We start from the raw sequence: 27,006 nt of genomic DNA on the forward strand, positions 1-27,006 counted from the left end.
AGTAATCCAGTTTTTATCGATAGAAAACGTTAGTGGAATTGAGATTTACATTCGAATGGAGAATGGGAATCAGAGAATAACATACTGTGCAGTTTTGAAAATGTGTATGGTTTTCAACACGAACACTGAATAGCTGTACTTACCACATTGCACTTAAACATTGGTGCAGAAATCACTGCACTTTCATGCACTAACATTTATTTGTAATTGTAGATTCCATTTACGATTTCTGCAAGTAGAAACTGGATAACTATTAGTTGAATCTATTTATGTTTTTGCTCTTCTTCTCTCAGCAATTCACAATAATTTTATGCCATATTTCTCCAGACATACATACTTTCATTTGAGAAATCTCAGTATTCTATCGGGTGGAATAATGTTACTATATGTTTTTTCTTATTTTCATTTGAGAAATCTCAGTATTCTATCGGGTGGAATAATGTTACTATATGTTTTATCTTATTTTCATTTGAGAAATCTCAGTATTCTATCGGGTGGAATAATGTTACTATATGTTTTATCTTATTTTCATTTGAGCGCACCTTATAGAATGTCTTCTATTACCTGAAGGGTGGGATTTTATTGTCTTGGCACTGCTGATAATGCCATTCTGTACTGATGTAAGAACAACCAGATTAGATGATCCCCTATTAATGATCGTATTTCATTGTATGTGGTTAATATTGAGCTATAAACACTTTTTCAGCTGTCATTACAAGCGATGTTGAAATCCGGAGAGTATGGGTTTCAACTTCGTGTTCATGAAAACTTCGTCAAGTTAGGGTTGCAATTAATTCGTTGTACCTACTGATTCCATGAATTAACTTTGATGGCATTTATCTTATCAATCAATTTGAGATGTGAAACTTCGTTGTGTATTACTAATTATTTATGCAATGGCAATTCATTTATGTTATGACAGTTTAAAGTTTATGCACTCTTTCGGATACGTTATGTATGTGTTGCGCTTTTGTATTTTAAAGAAAGGATTTAGAGAAGTTGAAAGGCCTAAAGCCTTCCGAATGGGTTTAATTTAAAACCATGTAATGTTTTAATCTAAAAAATAGTCCATAAAATTATTTGAATTAGTATGAATTATTGCAATATTAAGTATTCTGATTTTTATATTTATTTTTAAAAAAAGAATGCACCACATGTAGAATTCACTCACAAAGACTTTTATTTTCAACTATTTTTATTAAATCATGACGAAGACAAGAGAGATTATAATATATGCTTCATAGGATTGAGTGAGATCTTTACTTTCATATAATTATCCTTAACATACTTTTAGTGCTTATAGAATGTTGTTGTGTACTTATATAAAAAAAGAAAAAAAAACTTTTGCAGGGCATAAGAACAAGAAGTGATTTATTCTATCAATATAACAAAAATTTTCTTCCTAATTCTATTAGAAATACATTCAATGATGAATACATGACATATTCAGGTTCTCGATAACTTAAAAAGGAAGCAACATTCAAAACAGTTGCTTTTTATTAAAAAGTAACTAAAAAAATGTTAAGTCATGAAATTCTACGAATTTATTTTTAAGAAGACAACATGCAGTTGTATCTGAATATGAAATTCTAGAATTCTGGATTAAGATCTTAATGCAAAGACAGGAATTTGGTAGTTCTTTTAGTCAGTGTAGTGATCTTTTTCAACTTCATAGGCAGGTCGAGGTTCCATCCATGGTGCCAAGTCGCGTTTACCGAATCGCAGACGCAAAGATGGTATGCGTTGAGCTTTGCGGACCATCTCGTGGAATCCTGGGATACCACCGTTAGACATCAAAATTCTGTACAGTTCTCGAAGTTGTACTGAAACAAAAGGAAATATTTAAGGATTATAGAATTCTTATTTAATGAGTGGGTTTTCTAAAGTGAATTACTTCTTATTAGAGAAGTCATTTTCTGATAGGATTGATTTTGAATAATAATTCCCATGCAATAGGGAACTTATTTTCCTTAGTGAATCTTAAGATAATAGCCAGTGTAAAACTGCAAAGATGAATTAGAAATACCTGTAGAGAAAAAAAAGTAAGCAAAAAAAAAAAAAAAAAAGGTTTCCGTCTCAGAAATGTTTTTTAAATGAGAAATGTATAAAACAATACAAAGAGATTTAATTACGAAAGAACTGAGACAAAGAATCTCAATTTTTTTGAAATTTTGATTTAATTCCAATAAATATTAAATTTCAATAATTTCATGATTAAATTTCAATAATTTATTGAAAATAAATTATAACGATGAATAAAATTCATACATCATAACAAAATATAAATATATTATAAATTGTAGAAAATAGAGTGTAATAACACATAGCAGCCAATATATTAAGATTTATAATTATTGAGTATTAATACAACTAAATCGCTTCTTTTATTTGCATGTATGTTTTTTTTAATAAATATATTTTTGAAAAATAATTATCAAGAAAAGATGAGTGAAATGTGTTTTTTTTTTTCAATTGAAGTGTTATGAAATAATTAAACGTCAAACAAGTCACTGTTTGAATATAATGTTAAATTCTTGAAATTCCGATAATATTGAATAATTTTTCATTCTAATCTATTTAACCAATCAACTTCCAAATATACACAATTTAATTTAATTTTGAGTGTTAATAAAATTTATTGGAAATTCATCTTGAATAAAAATCTAAATGGCGTATATCTTCCACAATTTATATATATTTTTCAGAAATTTTGTTTTGTAAGGATTAAAAAAAACTAAGTTTTTAATAAAAATTAAACAACAATATAAACTAATACCATAGAATAAAACCAATACAAAAGTAATGACTGTAAAATATTCTCAACGGGTCATACAGAAAGCTAAATGTTATAAGAAAAAATAATTTTCGAAGTTGAAGGCTAAAATAAACTTCCACCACAATAGAATGCTTGCTATCTAAAATATTCTTATATAATCGCATTCCAAAGAACGCTTTTCTGTAGAAAATTCTCACCCCTGAAAAGGTTAAAACAATTCCTCCTCAAATCGTATTGGAAAGAATGCAATGGGGCAGCTGAAACTGGCATCTATAAGATAAATATCATCACATCCAATTCCAGATAAATGTACCGGAAAAGAATCTCAAGAGAGAAAAAAAGTTTCCTTTTTCCTTTAGTCATTGCATCTTCTTCAAGCCTGAAGTACAATACCCACATAGCAAAACCTAAATAAATGGTTTGATCCATCACATACTTCCACGGTTGGTTTTCCACTTGTCCACCCATTGGAAAAATGGGAAAATAATTTGGCAACTTGAAGAGGATGTGAGATATAAGAGCAATGAAGAAAAAGTGCAAGTATGTGTTTGAAATTGCATGCAAAGATTTACAATCCAGTCTTTTTTAACGAATAATTTGAATATCCTATGTAATATAATTTTTAAGCAAGAAAAGATCATAATTCTTACTTGTAATAATTGTATCTTAATTTTTATAATTTCGTTATTAAGGAATTGTACATATTTCGATAATATTGGTTTCCAAGACCTCTTAAGATCCAGTCATGACCGCCATCGTATACGAATTAAAAAATGGTACTTATTGGTTTTTATAAAGCCCTAAAGTGAGTATTTTAAGGAGATGCAAAAAAAAAGTGCTCGAATTGATTCTTGCATTTCGTGGGAAATTTTAAACTAATGCGATATCACTTCTATTTCATCCTAGAATTAGAATTTTGGAATCTAATTTATGGTATTAACTGCAATGAAAAACCAGAATGTTCAGTTATATTTGTTTTATTTCCATTTTTTCAATTAGGAATTATTGGAATTTTTCAATTAGGAAGGGCACATATTTCAATTATATAACGGTAGAGTCTCAACTACCCGTGTTGAAAGGGACCGTTACCAATTCGTACAACCAAAAATTCGCCGCAAGAGACTAAATTTTAAATCATGCTGTATTAGCAGAAAATGCCGGACGTCATTGTTCGATATATACCTACATTGGCCGGCATTCAAAACATCGAACAACTCCATAGGAATATCGTACATTAATATCTTGTGTTAATAGAGTGACTTCTTTTCTCATGACAAAGTTTTTCCAATATTCTTTATGCAAAATTACAGAGAGAAGGCAAGTTCTGTCTTTCTTTCGTAATTGTTAAGCCTTTCAGAAACATTTTGGATGCTTACAATTAAATCTGTAGTTAGAAGATTTTCCATAAAAGGTATATTAGTAATTACATAGTGCTTGAATTCATAGAAGTAATTTTTATTTTACTTTTTCAAATTTTTACATTCGAGTTTAACAACCTATTTATTTTAAGAGTTTCGAAGCAAAGTTTTGATTTCACTAGTTCTCTCAAAGGAATAATGAAGTACTTTTTCGTGTTTTTGATAACTGCTGCAAACGTATTTTCTGTATTTCCAAGAAGCGTATTACATTTTGGAAATTCGGTTTAAAAGTCTAAAAAGTCAATGTAAAGAGGGAAAAATACCTACTTCTGGCTTTGAAAAAAAAAGGATTAGAAAATAAAAAGAGCAAGAAAATTAAAGAAAAGATCCCATTGTTTTCTTGAGAAATTTATTTCTTCAGTATAGATATACGCAACAAAACAAAAATCTGAAGCTTATTGAAATTAAACAACTGAAAAGGAAGAAAAAATAATATAGAATTCATCATAAATAATACATTTTATTTGTAAAATCTTCTATTCTGAATAACTATTTACAAATAGTATTTGCTGAAAGAATAATGAAAAACAAGTTATATAAGGAGTTTCAAAATTTACGGAATAAATTATGAGTTTCGGTAGAGCACACTAGAACAATAATTATTGCTGTATAAATATGCATGGGAGAAAGCGATGCCTTAAAGCACAAACACAATTAATAGAGTGAAAGGAAACATAAATATTTTCTTACAGCATCATTAAACCTTTCAAACATCAATGCCAACAATAATTTCTCCAAGTAGTGTCCGTCGATCACAGCATATGCTTGGAACTATCTTTGGAGTGGTTAATGAACGTTTTGGGGCTCCTTTTCTTGAGAATCTCGTCACCTGCATATTTATTAGGGTTGCAGGTGTGGGAGAAGTATCTGAAATTTTTGAAATTGGACCCAGATCTCCCCATCGAAGTTGCCAAGCGTCTATTATGATTGACGGACGCAGTTTCAAGCAGTTATTGAAAGCATAGTTATAAAGAAAGTATAAATTAAAGCTTTAAATTAAATCTTAAAGTTCTATACGTGAATTTTGAAACACCCTGCATGTCGATCAGATATAAAATTCAACAAGATTAATTGCACATATTAATTAAAATACCTTTTCTATTACCTATCATTGTATTGCAGTCAACTTCTGACACAGGTCCTGATGTTACCAGAGCTCCTCTTGCAACAAGGACTGATGCAACAATAATGAGCGTGATATAAAAATTCATCCTTTAAGATATCTGAAAGAAAAAGTAGTAAATACATGATATAGCAAAGAGCATAAATTTGTAGACATGCTTTATCTCGTGGGCATTGTTTAGTTTTGTTGCATTAATGTAACATTTATTAGAAGTATATAACGGGAGAAATGTAGCAATTTTAATCGTTTTCAGAGGAGGAAGATGTCACTTAAAATTATACCCCATCTCTTACTTTCACATCCCACTGGAAAGAGGAGGTTCGACTTTCCACCGATTTAATACGCGTTTATGATTTAATTAATCTCCAATTTATTTATCTGAAATCAAAAAGTTATTTTTAAAAAAAATTACTTTATTTAAAGTTAATTCACAAATTATTAATGTCATAATTAAGTTTCAAAAGAAATTACCGTTAATTTAAAATTAATTATGTAAATTTAAAAACTTTATTTTATCGCTTGTAGTTAGTAAATGTTAATGTTAAATACAAGCGAAGAAAGAAGAAATGATACCAAATTCGAAAAAGTCTAACCTTTTTGATTCAAAACAATTTTCATTTTTAATCATTGGGCAAAGATGCGAGAAAAAGTTTCATTTTCATTATTCATTATTTAAAAGTTTATCTCAATTTTGTTGCAATTTTCAATATGTCTTGTATGTGTAATCTTTGATTTCATTTTATTCTTTTACTCAAATAAGCAGAATTGCAAATTTAATTGAGTTCATTTTTTCGCCTATACTATACTACTTAAAATATTGCACTCTAAGTTTGTAATCTGACTTTATTTTAAATGTTTTAAATGTTATTTTTTAGACTTAATTTGAAGACCCTTTGAAAAACTTTAATTATTTTTGGAGATATTAATAAAAACTATGATTCTGTTGCTTACAATCTATAAAAGAGGATTTGTTGAAATTACGAATGCTTTTATGCTATCGCTTTCGTGATTTTAACTGAAATACATTTTGAGGTTTTAATTATTAAGTGAAATAAATTAGATGACATCTTATGTGAATTACAAATAATTAACAAAGAAAAAAATGCTATATATTTATTTAATATGTTGCGTCTCGGATTTTAAAGTATCAGAAAAAAATTTTGAGTTTCTTATCTCAAAATTTTGGTTATCGCATATTAAAATAATTGAAATCTGAATATTATTCTCTTTAAAAGGTTTTGTTCAAAGGAATATGTACCAAACACTCCAAAAGCCCATCTAAATACTGAAAAAAATTTCTAATTATTAACAATCCCTATTAATAAAGATTGCATTTTAAGAATTCTGAAACTGCATTTGAAAATGAAAATAAGATGTGACTAAATTAAATTTCAGAATTAGTAGGGTATAATAATATTAAAATAAACGGCAAATTATATAAAAAAAATGTAACGGTTTCGATAGAAGATATGTCATCAATTTATGTTTAGTGCAACGGATCATTAAATTTGTGCCTCATGAGTCTCGACTCATACCTTTGAATATGTTTTAAACATAATTTCATTAAATATGGTATTTTCAATCATCTTATTACAGCTCTTTTTCAGATTTGAAGATGGTTTCCAAAATGACTTTTTTCAAATTTATTTTTTCAACTGAAAAAATTAATTGCATGGAGTCAATTTAGATTCCATATTTATATTGTATTTTATTTTCCAAATATTTAAATTCCATTGTGGTCTATATCCAACTGTATGATATGGTGATCAAGATACAATTACATATAAATGCTCTAAATGGACTAACTTTTTATGTCCCATAATAGTGTTTTATTTAATTTCTCTAAACTTATAACAATTATTCACCATTTTGCAAAAAGTATTTTTGGAATTTTACGTGGAAGCTTTGAACAAATTCAGGTTTCAAGAAGAGGGTCGAAAGTCCAGAAAGTTTGAGATCTACGGATTTACTGATTATTACTGATTTTACTTAGTGTATTATTATTTAAACGGCTTAAAGCAGTTACTCCCTAAAATTTGACATGAATCAAAGTTAAATCCGTTTACTTAATTGACTAGCATAAAATTCAACTACCTTCCTAACAAAAAAAAAATCAATCCTGTGTAATTTAAAACCTGAATAAAACAATCCTAAAGTCAAGATACATGAAGAAAAAAAGAAACTTAAAGTAGGAACACATCCAGCAGGGTCTGATAAAAAAAAAACATTTGTTATTTTCCACAAGATAGCTTTCATTGTTAATTAAAAATTTAAGCGCTCTTGGTTTTACTTTTTTAATATTACTGTTAAGAATATATAACCTCTTTAATAAATTTTCTATAACTTTTTAAATAGGTCTATTTAAAATAAATAATCCCTTTAATAAATTTTCTATTAAATATTTAGTTTAAATCATAGTATTTCAGATTTAGTAAACCACACTTCCTGTTTTGAGTATACAGTAATTTTTAACTATATATGTCAGAAGATTAGAAACAAAGGGACAATTGCGCATTAAAAATAAATTTAAATTTGTTAATAACAGTTAATTCAATTCATAGATTCAATGAAAACCTCTACCATGCTCCCTGTTTCTGAAACTATCCTATAAATGTGTCATCATCCTTAGTAAGAAGTTATAATTTTCAATTTTAAGAAAGAGTAGGGAAAGAAAACATTAATATAAAGCCAAAAATGTAGTTATTTTAACAATATGGATGAATAGTTCATCACTTCATGGATATACAGAATTCCACTGGAAATTTATGAGTTTGAAATTTTATGAACTACGATCGACTATGATTTCCAAAAATATTGATTTGGAGGATCTGTGCATTTGCTATTTGTGATGAAAATGGATGACATGAGAAGTACTCGCAACAACTTTTAAGTCAAACCTTAATGACGTTCCAAATGTTAATTTGACAGATAGTGTTGTTTTCATGGGTATTAAGATTATAATCTATCATGATTGACTATACCATTGCTATTAAGATTGTAATATACACATGCTACAATGAGCTCTCAGTGATTGAAATTCAAACATATAATATATATGCACAGAATAATATACAAAAATACTCTACAAGTACGCAAACGAACAAAAACGCCTTACAAGTACGCAAAAGTAAGACGCAAACAAGCGAATCTAGTACAAGCAAAAATATAGCAATAAAAATAAAAGGTAAAAGGTGAAACTAAACCGGAGAAAAGAGTCTAAAACATATAATAAGAGGGGAGAAAAGATGAAAACATATTGCTCATATTACTCTCCCCATTAGTTTTATAATCTAATGAGCGATTAATGCGTCAAACGTTGTTTTGCAATCTATTTTGCCCTTTATTTCTACTTTTACTATTGCTTAACTCACCAATTAATTCGAAATGCACTTTTTAACAAAATGCTGACCTTTTCAAAAGGCAAGATGCTGACGTTCTCAAAAGACAGAATATAACAATATAATATGATATGTTTGTGAAAAGTTAAGCTCTAATGATTTTGAAATGTAAGATGAGTTGGAAACCAACCTACGGATGTAATAATAATTTGTTGATGCGTCATCGTTTCTTCGAGAAAGTCCTTTTTCTCAGAAACAATTAGTAATACAATAAGGAAATCATTAATACGTAAAATGCACAGAAATAAAACTACGCAGATTTTAATGTTCATAATGTTTGAAAAATTGCTTTTAAGTAAATCTTATATTATTATTATTTATTAGAAAATATGCAAATATTTTAGGCATGTATGTGGGCAATTAACTATGACAACATATGTGAAATTAGAATTATTTAAAATTGAGGGTAAGCAAGTACGAGTAAAATTTTACTGACATGTTTGAGGCTCATAAAGGTCAATTTAAAATTAGTAATATCTTCTTAGCATATCAGATTTCAGTTTATCTTAATTTCTACGTCAAAAATTTGGTATGAATTTATAATATCTTAGAATTTTGAAATAAAAACTGAAATTTAAAACGAAATTTAAAAACAGATTTTAGCGATAGAAGTATAAATAGATATTTGGGTTATAAAACATTTAATCGATCTATTTTATATTCAAGAGTGAGATTTGTTTTGAAAAAATTAAGCGAATTTAAATTGATCTGTGAAAATAAAAATGTTAATACTCCCAAGATTAAAAATAAGTCTCATGCTTATATAAATTAGTTGATAAAGAAAAATTGAAAATTATGATTTTTCAAGCTCTTTATATAATTATATAGGGAAAAAACTGATGTATTAAACTTTCGTTCAAATTGAAAAAAATAGAGAATTTCGAAATAAAAGTAGTTTTTTTTTGGGTAAAATCCCTGAGAAATCATAAAGGGCAAAGAAAAAAGGTTAAATGTTTGTCTTCTTATTTATTTTAAATATAAATACAATAATTTTAATACGTTTAATTAATTTGATTGATTTCATGTTTGTAAAGACGGAATCTTGCACTTGATTTTTCATTCACTTTGTGAGGTTTTAGAAATTTAGTGGGTTTATTTATTCATAAAATAAATACACTATTTTAATAGTTTCAGAAATTAATTAACGCTAATTGATTAATTTAATTTTATTTTAATTTTGTACAAACTTGTTTTAATTTTAATTTTGTACAAACTCGTTTTAATTTTAATTTTGTACAAACTCGTTTTAATTTTAATTTTGTACAAACTTGTTTTAATTTTAATTTTGTACAAACTTGTTTTAATTTAATTTTAATTTTGTACATCATTTCGTTGTGAATTTGTGAAAATCGTGATTCCCCGAAATCACAGTACTTATAATAATGAATTATAAATTGAAGACAAAGTAGAAAAAATTAAAATAAAGAAATTCTATTTTTTTGGTACCTTTGTAAAAATGTATTTAAATATTCTTTTTAAACTTCGCTTAAAGTGTATCAAAATTAAGTAGAAATTTTTGATTAAAAAATTCAATAATCATATTATAAATAAGTAATTAAAATGCATCTTAAATTTGATTTTTAAAGATAATAGGCAAATTCTTTTTTCTTAAAATTAATGTTTCAAATGTAAACTAAAAACACCATAAAACAATGTTTACACACTCAACATTTTAAGGTGAATCGGTATCCCTTGTATTTAAAGCTTTATATTAAGATTACTGCATAATATTTTTTCTCGGATTATTATTCTCTCTACTTGGTTACATCTTCACAGTTTTTCATTTAAAACGAATTATTTAATTTCTGTTTAAAGTAAGAGATATTTTTTTACAGGCACGCAAGAAAGAAAAGCTAGAGTTAAAAAATAGCGTCTTTTTAAAATGAATAAATTTTTTTAGATATAACATTTATAAAAAAAAATTTGATAGGAAGATACCATAAATTTAAAAGTAATTTTAATGATTACGTATTAAAAACAATAATTTTAGCAAAGTTTGCTTATTCCTGTATGTAATATAGTTAAATTTTGTATAACATTAAAAATGTGGTTTTAATACAGTTTTTATTTCATGGAGAATTAAATTTTATATTTTAGAAACTGAAATCATAAAAAAATTGTTCAACATTTTTTTAAATACAAGTTTTTTTTTGTTGAAATCTTTTATGCGAAAAGCATTAAAAAATTTCTTTATAAATGAATTTTAAGACTTATTTGAAAAACTTTTTTTGAATTCTGTTGAAATTGCATCAGACAACAAACATTTAACGAGGAGTTTGTTGAATTGAGATCAGTATCGTGAAAAATATTTAAATATGAGTGATAAAGTATATGCATGAAAACGAGAAATTTCGATTTTTGTCGTCACTGAAGTATAAAATTATTTTTTCGATGTAAGCCAAAGTTTTTGAACTTTTGGTAGGTAAAAGGATTGACCAATCTTTTTCCTTTTACATTGAAGAAACTTTTTCTAAAGTTTTCGAGAAAATATTTGACAGTTTTTATTACACATTTACATATATATGTATAAATTTTCAATATATGTTAATTTTATATCATTGTGAATTAGATCCTCAAGAAACGAAAAATTGTTTATAAATACACTAAGAAAGTTTTTGGTTTGAGATTTAAAAAATTTGTAAACTTTAGAGAATTATGGATTTGAAAAGAAAATGTTAGGGTTTACATTTGAAATTGATCCTGGCGTTTTTATGCACATTTGCATATATTGTGCAAGTATGAAAAAAATTAATTAAAGATTTACTTATTCCACCTATTAATCTAAAATTCCCAAAATAATATAAATATATATTTTTATACCCACATATAAATATATATTTTATAAAAATTGCATTCAAGCCGCAGATATTTCAAGTGAAATTTATGATCTTGAAAACAGCAATTAAAATGCCTTTTAAAAATTCGTAATACGTTGTCGAATTATATAATAATAGCATATGGTTATTTTATGAGATATGATTTTGAATTTAAATAACTATTAATACTATGAATAAGAATTAATTGAAACTTTGATTGTGAATTGATTGAAGCTTAATCTTTATAAGCCTTTTAACTTTCGTGGGCAATTTTTCATAATATTTTCGTTCAAATTTAATTAAAATTTCAATTTAGTCAAAATTTGTTCAAAATGCATAGAATTCTTCCAGTTTTACTTCTTGTTTTGAGTTATTAAACATTTTACTTATTTAGAAGTCTGTTTTGGATCGCTTTTTTAAAAAAATGTGATAGACTGATTGCAGTTTTTGAAAAATTAATCAGAGCACACACTTGATCACTACTAATAAATTATAACTTTCAATAGATGAAACCCCTTATAACCATAATACTTTGAAACAATTTCAAAAATTTATTTGAAATTATCAAAAAATTTTAGGGGTAAAAATTTATTTTGCTTTGTAAATTTATAAAAAAAATGGTTATAGTTACTTTGATGAACACTATATCGAGTTGATGTGCACAAAGCTCTTTTAAAAATTGAAATAAGTTATCAGGGATTTCGAAATAGGTTAAAGTTTGTAATAAAATACTTATTTTGTCTTTATACGTTTAGGAAAAGGGGAAAAGTACTATCAAGCTTGCCAGTGTCGAGTTGAACTTATCAAATCTTTTAGAAACAAGCTTATTTCCTTCCGATATAATATTTATGTGACATTTTATCCTTTTTAAACGAGATATTCAAATTTTTTAAAAGCTTTATTTGATTCGAAGATCTTAGAATCGTACAAGATAATCAAAGTAGTTAAATATTCATTTTCTTGCTTGTGCAAAGAAAATATTCTGCTTCAGAGTAAAAAAGGTTCCCTATTCAAAAATAATTCTTCATCTTTTGGAATTGAATTAATAAAGCTATTTCTTTCTACGTTACATTTCATGGTAAGGCGGCTGATATGTCTTTAGCTGTAGAAGAAATCTAGAAAACAACAAAATTAGATGTTATCAGCTTTATCAATTCATGAATCATCATTATTCATTTAATAACTTTAAATCTGTTTGTATTATCATATCAATTTAAATTATTAATAACTCCAAAGAACGATAGTTTAATTCAACTTCTAATTACTAATCTTATCTAAAATGAAAAAGGAAATCTGTAATTTTCTATAGATTAACGAGCGATTGAAGACTGAATATATATATAAAAGTAGTATTTAAATTTACATCTGAATGCTGTCTATCTAGTTCAATTTTACAATTAATGAAATTATTTGCATATGGTTTCAAATTCTACTTCTTTGTAAATTGCACAGCAAAATTAACAAATATGATTTATGTAAATAACAAATTATATAATCAATACATATTCTCATAAGTATAATTCTGAGAATGGTTGCAAAGGCAACAAAAAATAAAAATAAAGAATGAAAACTAACATAAAACAGTGCAAGAAGCATAAACACGAATATTTGCTTCTAATAACAATTAACATAGTTCAAAGTCTACTGCTTTATAAATTGCTTAGTAAAATTAATATATATATGATTTATTGAAATAGTTAATATCAATCAATACATATTCTCATGTATATAATTCTGAGAAGGATTGCAATGACAGAAAAAAAATAAAGAATGAAAAGTAAGATAGAATGTAACATAAATATGAACAAGAATATTTGTTTCTAGTAATGGTTAACATGCCAGAAACAAATACTCGTAATAAAAAAAGAAACAAAAACTGAATAAATAAGGATATTATAAAACAACGTAATAAGTAAGTCAGAAATATATCATAAAAACATAATAAATAGAAAAATATGTAAGTTGACAACATATTTTAACAAATGAATACATATTCTATGCTGATTCACCATTTAATTTCAATGAGTTAACAAAAATGTGATTCCTTTATAATTTATAGTTAAAGTCTCAAATAAGCTGCCAATTGGAGAAATACTGAATAAGTTGAGCATCTTGGTAGTTCAAAATTTGTTAATGATTCCAGATTGTTTATTTTCTGAATAGCGGATGACAAACCAGTTTATATTGGCCCCCACTGCTATGTTATTGATAATGATTCCACCTATAACTGAATAGAGCATACTCTAACTTTATTTTCGTCTAGAATGTGTTATGATTTATAAATATTATAAATAAAAGCATATAAACATATAGTTTAAAATTTAAATTACACAATTTCTATAAATATTTTATAAAATAAATGATTAGGTTTAGCATTGCAATCCCAATTATTATTTAAATAATATAAACTGAGGATGTGAGAATCTATCAGATAGGATTGAGCATGATTTCCTTAACACATATGAACAGTTTGTGTTGGCAAATTTGTCTATTTGCCATTTCTGTGGCCTGGATATTTAAAATTTAACTTCAATGATGATACAAATGCTGATCCTATAAAATTGGTTTCCTGAATATGTTAAGACTATACTTAGCTGCTCGTCAATGATTAAAGTTAAAAAGAATATAAGTTTGGAATGGGCTGAAAAAGTTAAGATAAACTTAAGAAATGCTATCTGAATTACTTAATCTTGAAATATATTTATGGATAAAATATGTGAAAAAGAAAGTTTTAGAATACTAGATCATATTAAATAAAATCATCAACAAAATTATTGATTCTTCCAACAGCGATACGATATTTGACCTTTAAGAAATTTAAGGCTTAAGTCTGTGATGATTTTGAAAATTTAGAGAATTTGAAAAAAGTCCTCTTGCTTACAGACTTTAAAATTTAATTAAAATGGTTACTCGATCTTACTATCTCGAATGGTTACTTGTTATACGTTTTTTATGATATATAGAAAAAATTATTCATTCAATAAAGAAATCTTAAAGAAATAAAACAAAGCGGATTTTTTTTATCTTCATAGTTTCTGATTAAATTTCGTTAAAGAAAGCTTGAAGATACTATTTCCTGTCAGAAATATGTAAGTTAAATTTATTTCGATGAAAAATTTCAAAATGTATTAATTATCATTTTAATCAAAAACTCCAATTAGTTTGCTTTTGTTATATTTTTTAAAAGAAAATTTGATATTTGATATCTTTTTCGTTTATATTACTTGAATATGAATGTATCTGACAGATGTAAAACTCTTAGAGGAAGAAATAGAAATTTCTAGTTCAACGTATAACTGTAGGCTGAAAAGACACGTAGTGGAGAATATTTATAAGAATAAGAATAAAAAATAATAAGAAAGTCCTTTATTGTTTATTCTATTAAGGAATTCTATTGTTTGGAGCTGGAAGATTCGTTTTGTGTTCTAAATGGATGTCTTAACCAAGTTTGTTTGCTTTCTTTTATAGCACTAAAGTTTATTTTTTTAGGCAATATGAAAGCTAATTTAGGACGGATTTTATAATTTTGAACTACGATCATATAACGAGGACGAGTACTATGCCATCAACCTACTCTCCACATTTCCCCGTCCTCGTCATCTGACCGTGATTCAAAATTACGAGGTCCTTCCCATAATAGTCCTAGTGTTGCTTTAAAACGGGACATTAATATACCTAAAAAAACAAACAGAAAAAGAAAAGAAAAGAATAAACAAATATATGTATTAAAATCTCAATATATTCAAGACAGCGTTCTGAAGATTTTAGTTTCAGATAATTTTATTATTTTGAAACTGAAAACATTTCAGAATCAGTATTTCTTACACCTCCAATATGCAATAAAAAATGAATTTAACAAATATTTAATTCAAACCTATAATGATATTGAAATAATTAAGATTTGTAGAAAAAATTCAAAGAATTTAGATGAAAAAGTGATATGGAGGGTAATTTAAAAGAGCTTGAGAAACTTTAAAAAGAGTTTCAAGTAAATCGAAACAAATTAGTTTTGTATGATAGCACATGAGTGGAAATAAAATAAGAACGTGATAAAAGTGCGTTCTGGTGTCTAACATGAATAGGATAATTCCAGGCATTATTACTGTAATCAAAGGTATAACGAATGCAATTTGAACATTATAAAAATCCTGAGATGGCAAACAATTATTCACTGCAATAATTCTATTAATGGTGCGAATGGAAGATATAAATTATTAATTAAAATCTATTATCTTGCATCTTAATGTTATTGTTTTATTCTTTTCAGCATCATAAAGATATTAAAGTTTTAATTCATTAAAAATTCAGGATTTTTTCCCCAAATTACTTTAAAAATAAACACGCGTTGGCTATGAGGCAATTTAAAATTTTAATTATGAAATTAATAATGCGATTAAGAAGGAGGTTTATCTCCGAGATGCTTAAGGGCATATGTCACCGATTAAACACTAAAGAGAAGTCTTTAGTGTTATATGCATCTTTTGAAAAATAAATCTTGAAGAAAAAAATTCAAAAACTTAGAAGTTTAAAAAAGTAATTGACGTGTAAACTTATCCTATTACATTAAAATGCATAATGATGACACGCAAAAGAATATTTGTGATGCATAAAAGTATACAAAAAAATTATTTCTTTAGAATGTATAAACACATATTATACATATTTTAAAGAGGCTTATTTAAGGAGTGTTGCAGTGAATTATTTACATGATCAATATGAATAAAGTAATAATAAAATTATGATTGACATAAAGTAAGAAGGGCACAGTAAAAACTGCTTTTAGTCTGCAAGCGAATTTAGAGTCAGGAGTTTAAAAGTGCTAATAAATAAAGAGATGATTAAAAATTCACTCAAGTTTTAATAATTTCAAACATTTTTTAGTTTTATGCGATTTTTTTGGCTTTTATACATAAAGAATTTGTGAGTTGTTTTCTAAGTAAGAGGATTAGTGTAAAAGCGCTTTCCAAGTATCGTGTGTATTGACTTTATTTAGTTTATTAGATTAACTTCGCGATTTTAATCTCCTGAATTGTTATTGGAGACAGGATTCAGGCAGCCAATCGAAATATGACGAGGACGACGCCTGTGTGCCTCCCACTCTACAAATTACTCTGCTATTTGAGTGAGTATAAGGAGGCGTTACTCATAAGAACAAAAGATCTTTGGTAAAATAAAGCTTAGAATTAGCAATATTTTGATATCAAACTCCAGAATTAGCCAACAGTTTATTGTTTCTCTTCCTTTTTAACTGAATATGTGAGTTTCGTCCGTATTCATCGCTTACAATTCATACGCATGCGGTTGTTTTTTGCCCCAATTTGCAGATGGTTCAAACTTCTTTGACTATTTTATCATCACTGTAAATAATTACTTGATTGATTGAATAATTTTTCATGGTTTATCAAGTAAACTTAGCAAAATAACCTTCTTTAATTTCCTGGTCTCAACTATATTTGTAAAACACAAGTCATATTCTGTCTCAATAAAATTGTTGGGATAAACGAAAAAGATTTTATACAAAATTTAAATGGAAAGGAAATACATTTGAAGACCAGGTATCAGATACCTGGTAAAGGACAAATATCAGAAATAAAAATTATTTAATCACAGTAGAAATTTAATAATCAGAACTCTGGGCATCCGAAAAAAGAAATCAAGGTGCAAAAAACAACGGAACAATTGGTTTTAACAGATATATTTAAGCAATGATATTTTCATATACAAAGTAAGTGGTCAAAATGTAAACAGCATTGTTTTTACAGTCATTAGCTTAATACATTATTAATTAAACTAATATTTTACTAATTATTTAGCTAATTTTATTCCTAATAAACCAAATTTTTTCATCAATTATCCAATTAACAGGATTAGTTCTAATATCGTTAATCAGAATAATTACAGGTATGCTGTATGTATTTTTAAACGAATATGTTATTGCAAATTTGTAATAGTTGATATAACTTCTGAATTAAAATGATTAGCGTTACAAATAAATTAATATCCTACTACCAAAGCATGTTTCTTACAAACTGTATTTTCTAGCAAATCGTTCTTCTATAGATGACAAAATAAAACAATTCCTTATTATTTGCATTTTAAATCTTTACTTAACAGGATTTCTGAATAAATTAAAAAAACAAACAGACAAGCAAAGTGAGGCATTCTTAAAATTCTTTAAAACTAAGAAAAAAAAAGGATTTATTTTTATAAAAGAAGATAACAATAAAGTTTCAATAAAAGGTGTAACATTTTGTAAATAACCAAATTCATCCTAAGGGAAAGCCATTTCTCATTATTAGATGGTAAGCCTACAGGAAGTACTTGGGACTATCTAAGGAAATAGCTCTGAAGTACTTCCGTTTTTCCAGACACTAAGACATTATACTTTTATCCGCTTACTCTGATATCCATTTAATATATCTACACTAAATTATTGGAGCATCTGGCGTTTGGAAAATTTTCCCTCCTCTTTGGTGAACCATGCGGCAAGGAAAAAAATAAAATACGCAGAAAGAAACATAGCCAAATATAAGTGGATTATTCCCAATTTTTAAATACAAAGTATTTTTACCAGAGTTTTTTTATCGGGAAATTTTTAACTTAAGGAATTGAGATTTCGTATTCATTTGATTATGTCATTTATAATTTTGTTAATTTTAAAATAATTTTTAGTTGGATGTTGGATCTCTTGAAACTGAAGCAGTTAATATTGAAAACAAAGTTTATTATCATGATTTTTTTCCGAAATGATATCAATATTTTTTAGAAAATGACTTCTTGTTTTAAAAAATAAATAATAAGTATAAACAAAAAATTATTTTTACCATTGCAATAAAAGCGAGAAATAATTTTTTTAAATCAAAAATCTGGTGGTAAAAAATGATAAAAGCATAAGGTGCAGATAAAAATGTTCCAAGTCAAACAAAATCTTAATTGCTAGCATAATATATTTTATTTTTTATATAATGAATGTTTAGATTTTTTTTGTTTCTTATGATATTCATTGCGACATTATATTTTTCTCCTATTGTTTTCTACGTCAAATACTTTAAGGATTTTTATTTAGATTTATGTTCAAACATTATTTTTCATTCTTAATGCATTGATAAAAATGTTGTATTTTTATTATTCTCTAGTTTTACATATTTACCAAATAACAATGATCAACAACAGTGCCGTTTAATGCTGCCTCTTAAACCATTACGTTCCTTAACGTAGAACTAGTTAAATTTTCATCTATTAAGTAAAATTATGAATCAAGTTGCTATTTATTATGTATATTAATATTATATTAATATTTTTACTTTAAATTTATAGTAGATAATGTCTTTCACCATCCACTTTATTATCTTATTGTAGGTATAAGCTGGCACTTTAAGAAATTGTAACTCAATAAATATCCACCTGTGCTCATATGTTTTTGTTTTACAGCAGCTTCTGTTCAACTTCATTACAATACTTTTTGAATATCAGTTTAGTGCCGATACAATTTTTTTTCCATATGTTTCGTGTTCTTTCTCTACGTGCTTTTTCATAAACGTCTTCTGTTAAATACAAAAGTCCCTATATTGATTTTACCAATCAACAGCTAGATTATCAGTATAAATTAAAGCTAATTCTATATTAATTAAACATAAATAAGTTTAGGGAATGTGCAAAACTTCCATATGACATGCGATACAATTTTATAGAATGTTTTTATGTTGTATTTTCATATTCGAAAAATATTATCTCTATCTGATAGTAAATTTTTTCTGAGAATGTCTTTTTTTAGGTTTTATGATTGGTTTAAAAATGTACGACATATATTAAATTTTAGAAATTTTTTTGATCTCAGGAATCTATTATTTAACCCTGCCTCACCCGAATAAATAAATAAATAAATAAATTACAAATGTGTGCTAGAAATAAAGGAAAACTAATTTAAAAAAATAAAGTTTAAACTCAGATTGTTATTAAAATTTATTAATTGAAATTAAATAGTTAGTTAAAACTTCTGTACTAAAATCAATCCTCCTCCAACTTGAAAACATATAAATAATTTTTAAATCGCTCACTGAATGATTCAAAAGTGTTAAAGGAATTCTATTTTAATTAGAAATGTAATGTTTTGATAGATTTTAAGGATGGTGGTTACTTAAAATTATTGCGAATTCCAGACTTTTAAAGCTGTTTATTCTTTTTATTGTCAGATTTTGATCAATATTTGTATACCAAATAATAGGTGACCTGAATATAGCATTTAATTAAATATAATATTGCCTACAGTATATGCCATAAAGCATAGTTCAAATTTTAGTTCAATAATACAAAAACCAAGAATGTGACTTGTATTATTCTTGTAAATTATACATTGTTAAGAATATTATAAAGTTCATATAAGGGTATACATATAAAAAAATTACAATTCCTAAATAGTACTCAAGCAATTGCATGCTCAAAAAAAAGTAGCGAATAATTTTTACTTAAAAATGAATGGCGTTTCTTGTGGGTTCTTTTTTTTTGGGGGGGGGATAAAATATAATTTTTTAAAAATGACCTCGAGGTAAGAATCAATTATGGCATTCAGTTTTTCAATTCATCTAAAACCAGTACGAAATATTTGACAGATATGAAGCGTTATTCATGTAACAATATAGCTAAGTCGAGGAACTAATTTTAATTCTTTTCTTATTTTTCTGCAAGTAATTTAATTTAAAAAATGAAAAAGTTAAAAAAAATCATAGTTTCCTAATATTTCTCTTGGGCCATCGATTTTCTCCCCACTCTTCGTTTATTTTCAACATCTCTGTAGAAGTTGTTTCTTACATTGACACATTTATGACGGCAAAGCCATAAAAAGGATTGAAAGCCTTTTGAAATCGCGAATGAAGAAAATTTCATTTATTAAATTTTTTTTTGAAAAAATATCCAAAATATCAATTTCAAGTACTCATAGAAACTGAAATAAACATGACAAATTTTCTTCTAGATCAAAATTATAAGAATAAATTTGAAAGTAATAAATTATTAAATTTTCAGCCCCACAAACTAATATTTTTTGAATTGCTGATTTGAAACTTTTAAGCATTCCATAACAAAATCTTGGTAATTAGGATTATTGGGCTTAGTAGAACTCAAATTTTTTATCAAAACTTTTTGTTTAACGATGTATAATAAAAGAATATAAAATCTCTAAAAGGAGCGGTCGTGAAATTGAAAAAAAAAACGTTTTAATCATAAAATCTGATTTCTCCATTTTGAAGATTATTTTTTTCTAAGAATTTATTTTACTATTTTTATTTGGGACAAAAAAGCTAGGTTTAAAAGTAAGAATTCATTTATTTAAATAAAAAAAAAGAAGGAAAATTAACATTCATGGAATCTCTTTGTACTTTAGTATCTATTTGTATAGTATCTATTTGCATTGAGTCAATAATTGTCCTGCTGTAACCGAAAGAAATCTAAAGCTTAACATCTTGTTCTTCTATTATTTGCATTTGATACGTTCTCTTAAAAGCTTCCTTGCAATAGCTATTGAAATGATTTAAGACAATGAAATTCAAAGCTGAATGTCTCAATTAATTTTATTCACAGGAGAGTAGAACTTATTTTCATTAAAATGCTAGAGTGGGAAGATTATTTGATAAAATGTATCTATGGACTATATAAAAATTTAGATTTCCCTGATTGAGCAAGGCATTTATTGATTTAACATAAAAAACAATTCTGTGCTTTAGTTAAAGCGTTTTTCTAATAAGTGAAACTACAAAAAGTAATCTATCCTGAATTTCCACTGAAACTTACTGCCACCGATTGATAAGCTTGCTACGAAGTACAACATATATTATGTTTTAGGAATTTTTCGATTTCGAGAGTATTATATAATCCTGCATCAAACAATTACAAAAATTTAATAAAAATGCAAGTAAGCGTAAGAAATAAAAAAATCTAATTTTAAAATAAAAAGTTTTTATTCAATTTGCCATTAATATTTATTAGTTGAAATTAAATAATTAGTTAAAACTTCTGAATCAGAATGAATTCCTCTTCGATTTGAAAATATAAAAAATAAATAACCTTTCAATCGCTCACTAAATTATTCAAAAGTGTTAGATTATTTAAAAGTTATTAAAAAGTTTAAATTGTATTTATAATTAAAATTTATTAATCGAAATTAAATAATTAGTTAAAACTTCTGAACTAAAAACAATTCTCATTCGATTTGAAAATATAAAAATTAAATAACCTTTCAATCGCTCACTAAATTATTCAAAAGTATTAAAGCAAGCGTATTTCGTTAAAGAGTGTAATTATTTGATAGATTTTAAGAAAGATCGTATTTGAAAGATTTTAAAATTATTGCGAACTTCAGATTTCTAAAGCTGTTTTTTATTTTTATTGATAGATTTTAATCAACTTTTGATTACCTAATTATAACTGGCTTCAATATAGCCTATTATCAATTATCATATTGTCTGCTTTATACACCATGAAATACAATTCAAATTTTAGTTAAAATAAATAATTTAATCATTCAAATTTTAGTTAGTTTAGTTAATACAAAAATCAAGAAAGTAACTTGCTTTATTCTTGTAAATTCATACTATTGAAAAATATTATAAAATTCATATAAGGGCATTCATATGAAGAATTTACTCCTCCTAAGTAACTACTCGAGCAGTTGCATGGTTTTTATAAGTAAAAAAAAAAGTAACGAATAATTTTTTCATAAAAATAAATTTCGTCCCTTACGGGCTTTTTTGGAGTAAAAGATAATTTTTTGAAATGACCTCGAGCTAAGGTTTAATTATGGCACTCACTTTTTCAATCCATCTAAAACGAGTACGAAATCTTTGACAGATATGAAGCGTTATTCATGTAAAGCGTAGTGAAATCTAGGAACTACTTTTAATTTCTTTCTTATTTTTTCTGTAAATTAATTACATTATAAATGAAAAAGTTTCCAAAAATCATTGTTATCTAATATTTCGTTTGAGCCATCGGTATTTCTCCTCTCTGCATTTTTTCAAAATCGCTGTAGAAGTTGTTTTCTTACATTAATATATACGTAACGGCAAAGCCATTGAAAGGATGCTGAATTGGAAGCCTTTCTGTAACACGTATGAGGAGAATTTCATTTATTAAAATATTTGTTTTCGTGAAAAAATGATCCGAAATATTAATTTCAAGTGCTCCCAGCAACTTAAATAAATAAGAAAAAATTAATAAATTATAAATTTTTAATCTCCCTAATTGATATTTTTTGAATTGCTGGTTTTGAACTTGTAAACATTCGATAATAAAATCTTGGTTATTAGGATTATTGGGCTGAACAAATCTTTAAATATATAAAAAATATTTATTTAATGATGAAAGAAAATAAAAAATTAATTATGAAAGTGACGGTTGTGAAATTTCAAAACATTTTTGATCATAAATTCTGATTATTCCATTTTAAAGATTACTTATTTAGAAAATTTATTCTACTATTTTTATTTAGGACTGAAACGCTAGATAAAAAGTATGTATTTATTGAAGTAAAAAAGAACGGAAAAAAGCTAACATACATAGAATTCATTTTAAATGTTAATTTAAAATAATGTTGCTTAAAAAGTAGATTTATAAGTTCTATTGTATAGTTTTCATCTTGAAACAAAGTGAACGCTTACCAATGAATTTCACCATTTTGCGATTATAATTGATTTTTCTTTAAATTGGACTAAAAGTAGTTCATACACTTCTAAAGCTTACTTATTGCACAAATAATTATTCTTATGAAATATAAGTTGCTGAATAATGAGTTTGCGAAACGAGTATTGCGAAAAGATGTATTCTTTCAAAATGAGAGAATCTGATATAAATTGCTTTTGAAAAGCAAACTCTCATTATTTTGTTTTACGTAACGAGTGAGAATCAACAAATACTTTTTTTGAATCATGTTCAAAAGATAATTGTGGTATATACTCTTACAATTGCCCAACAAACCGTAACAAAGATGACTTTCAAATGACCTGAAAGAACCTTATTCCAGGAAACAGCTGGTTGAAACGAAGTAAAAAATAACTTGTTATGATGTTTAAGCCACTAATTGTGTTATTGCAACCGAAAGACATCTAAAACCTAATAATTTATTCTTGCGTTATTTGAATTTAATATGATCTCTTAGAAACTTCCTTACAGCAGCAATTAAGAGACTTTAGGCGATGAAATACAAAGCTTATTATCTCAATTTTATTCGTAGGTTCGTTATTTTCATTTAAAATGTCAAAGTGGCAAGATTATTTTATAAAATATATTTAATATGACTATGGACTACATAAAAATTTTGATTTCGTTGATTCAACAAGGAATTTATTGACTTAACGTAAAAAAAAAACAATTATGTGATTTATTAAAAGCAATTTTCCATTAAGATATGTATGCCTGTTTCTAAAATCTTAGAAATTAGTTATCAATTGTGATTAGAGTAGACTTTATCTCATCCTGTCTATTTATCTATCTATGTCTATATCCATATATATTTCAAACTTATATAGCGTATTTCAAATATCACTATAAAAACCACAATACTTGAAGCTCAAAATTAATTCGAGTAATTATTATGGGAATATTATTAAAGTGTGAATATTTAAACATTGAGTATCCCTAAGACAGATTTGAACATTATCAATCTATTTGCTTACTAAAGTGATGCGAGTCTATATATTTTATTGCAGGATTATTTTATTAGTAAATATCTACTTAAAACTAATCAAATAGACAAAAAAAAAAAGAGATATTTTATCACCATCATATCCAAATATTTAAGAAGAAAATTTCTGTAACCCTCATTGAACAGTTTTCATCTCATCCATGATATTGCACGGAAGAATTTCACTGCTCTTTTCATTTCAGTCCATCCTTACTATAGAATCCAAGTTGCTACATCTTTTCAAAGGTCTTAAAATTACTTAAATTATTTTATTTAGAATTATCTGGCGTTACTGCTGTTCCATTTGCCTTTTCTTAATCTTTTACCATGTACAATTCATACTTTTCTTAATCTTTACATATTACAATTTATACTTTCAATAAATTGAACTTCATTCATTTGCAATACTGATATAATATAAGACATATGTACGCACAATATATTGCTAGGTCAAACTAAATAATTGATCTTGAATATTTCTGATATTTAAATGGATTATTTTCTGTAGTAGTTACTAAGAAACATAATCTGAGTATCTTAAACATATAAGAATACTAGATGATATACCCTGAGTTGCTCGAAATTAAAATTATTCCTCATATAATACTTGTGTAAAATTTTGTTTTTGTATAATATTTTAAATTATACAAAGACATTTTACTGTTTGATTTTAATCAATGTATATATTAAGCCAGACGAGTTTTAAAAATCACCGACAGTTTATTTTCAGTTAAAGTAATTAATACTTATTCTGTTAGTACATCACTTTTAGTTCACAAAAGCGGAAGTATAAGAAATGCATCCCTCATTGAGATACTTTCTTAAGTTTACTTCCAAGCAGGGTGAAATTACTATTTTAAGACCAACGAAAGATTCGTCAAAAGATGTATTAAAATAAAAGTGAAATTTAAAAATATAGTGGTAGAGTGGTTCTAAGTATAAAAAAGGCAAAATTTTTGTTAATTAACAATTAATTAATTTTTATGTTTCCAAAAGTCTATACCTTCTCATTTCTTATATAACAAGTTTGTAGAATTTAGTTAAAGTCAGCCCCGTTGTTTGGGAATATATGTGGAACATACATGACATAAATATATGCATACATAGTCACAATATCTTTAATTTATTTTAAGATATACACCATTCCCATTTTATCTGCCGATGTAATATAATAAAAGGAAAAATGTTTTGTAATAGAAAATGAATAGAAATAATTAACATCAGATTTGTAATATTTCAGAACTTTTTTCCAGATTCAATGACATATCATTAAAATAAATGAATTTAGGGTATTTAATTTATTGAGCAATTGTTTTCGCTTGTCTTCACTTAATTTTCAAATTTATTTAATGAATTAATTTATTTAATGAAAAAAAATAGATGACTGCCTTATTTATTAGCATATTTAATGTGATATAATTCACTTCTAAATGATGATGTTAAAACTTTTTAAAACTGATTAGGGGATGTAAATTATTCCGAATGCCCTTCAATAATACTTCTCTGAGATCCTGCATATTACTTGTGCTTTGATTTTATTTTAAGAGGAACAAATTTTAATACCTTACTATTTGCAATTGTAAGACAATATATTCTCAATTATTGACTACAAATGTTAAAGGTAAATAATTTTTGAATATAGATAAAGCAAGCATTTTAGAGGTTTTGGACATCATAAATGTATACCACTAAAGAACGATATTATATTTATATTCACACATTTTATCTTTTGGTTACAATTGTGTCTTTTTTAATTGAATGAAAGATTCTTCAGTTGCATTTAATACATTTTCTGCAGTGAGGCGTTATCACATGAAAAGCAAATCATAGTCGTACTCGCTATAGATATATAACATATCATTAAGTTAAAAATAAAAATATAATACAGATATCAATTAATGCGTGAGCAGTTTTTCATTGATCAAATCTTTTTCATTATTTTCAAGAATTTAATTTTTAAAGAATTAAGTGTTTTCCTTTAAACCAAATTTTTGAAATAAAATATGAACGTTAGGATGTTCTCAAAGAACCACTTTAGCCACTTGCCGAGGATGAAGTGCCGAGACAAAACAATAGTTAAATATAATACATTTTAATCAGCATAAAGGGGAAATAAAATGCTAATTTAATAAAACAAAATTACATGATATTAAGGAAAAGATGAAACAATAGTTAATTGAACCTTTATTTTCCGACGGCACTTTAAAGTACAGTTTAAATCCTGCTGATATTTTCACAATATGACTATTTTTTCTTACAGTATTTGAAAGAACACGAAGGATGTATTTCCAATAGAAAGCAGTAGATATCAAAATAGATCTAAAAATAGCTTTAAAAATCTTTTATTTTTAATTAAATTAATTAAATTATTTTAATTAATTAAAAAAGTTTTTCCTCCTTCCTAGGTTTATTCTATACCAAAACTTAACTAATGGTTCAAAAATAAATTTGAAAAATTGATGGTAAAATAATTCGGTGAAAAAGGGTTAAAATGTATGAGAACAAATAAAGGGCAGAATACTTATAAAAAAAACCGCAAAATTTTATAGGGTGAAATTAAGGATAAAACATTAATTTTATAAAACAAAATTTAATCAGAATATATATAAGATAAAATAACCTTATAAAGCTGAATTCTAAAAGTTACATAAGAATACTTACTTTTATAACAGCAAGAGAGTAGAATTCAGCAAGAACCGAATGAAAAAAGACGAGGTGAGATGGAAAATGGCGAGTAAAAAGAACCAGTTGAATCTCAGCAGCCTGTTGAATCACTGCTACACACGAAACATCTCTTATATC

The 27,006-nt window shown here is 26.1% G+C and overlaps 1 protein-coding gene across 2 annotated transcripts; it reads right to left on the minus strand.

Moving 5' to 3' along the window:
- Positions 1-1,284: 1,284 nt before the first annotated feature.
- LOC129959139 (uncharacterized) lies at positions 1,285-27,006 on the minus strand. Of its 2 annotated transcripts, none has more exons than XM_056071964.1 (3): positions 26,866-27,006; positions 5,288-5,417; positions 1,285-1,823 (listed from the first exon to the last, which is right to left on the minus strand). In XM_056071964.1, exons 2-3 carry the CDS (start codon positions 5,403-5,405, stop codon positions 1,642-1,644), a joined length of 300 nt encoding a protein of 99 aa, XP_055927939.1. In that variant the 5' UTR covers positions 5,406-5,417; positions 26,866-27,006; the 3' UTR covers positions 1,285-1,641. The 2 variants fall into 2 exon arrangements, with proteins under 2 accessions (XP_055927939.1, XP_055927940.1); XM_056071965.1 differs by having other exon boundaries at positions 1,290-1,823; positions 5,300-5,417; positions 26,866-27,002.

This window comes from Argiope bruennichi, chromosome X1 (genome assembly GCF_947563725.1).
Source record: "Argiope bruennichi chromosome X1, qqArgBrue1.1, whole genome shotgun sequence".
Lineage (NCBI taxonomy): Eukaryota > Metazoa > Arthropoda > Arachnida > Araneae > Araneidae > Argiope > Argiope bruennichi.

Excerpts from the sequence above, each read along its gene's own strand:
- LOC129959139 (XM_056071964.1), bottom strand. The coding sequence starts at position 5,405 with ATGAATTTTTATATCACGCTCATTATTGTTGCATCAGTCCTTGTTGCA. Across the intron at positions 1,824-5,287 it reads AATGATAGGTAATAGAAAAG|TACAACTTCGAGAACTGTAC; the intron begins GTATTTTAATTA and ends CTTTTGTTTCAG.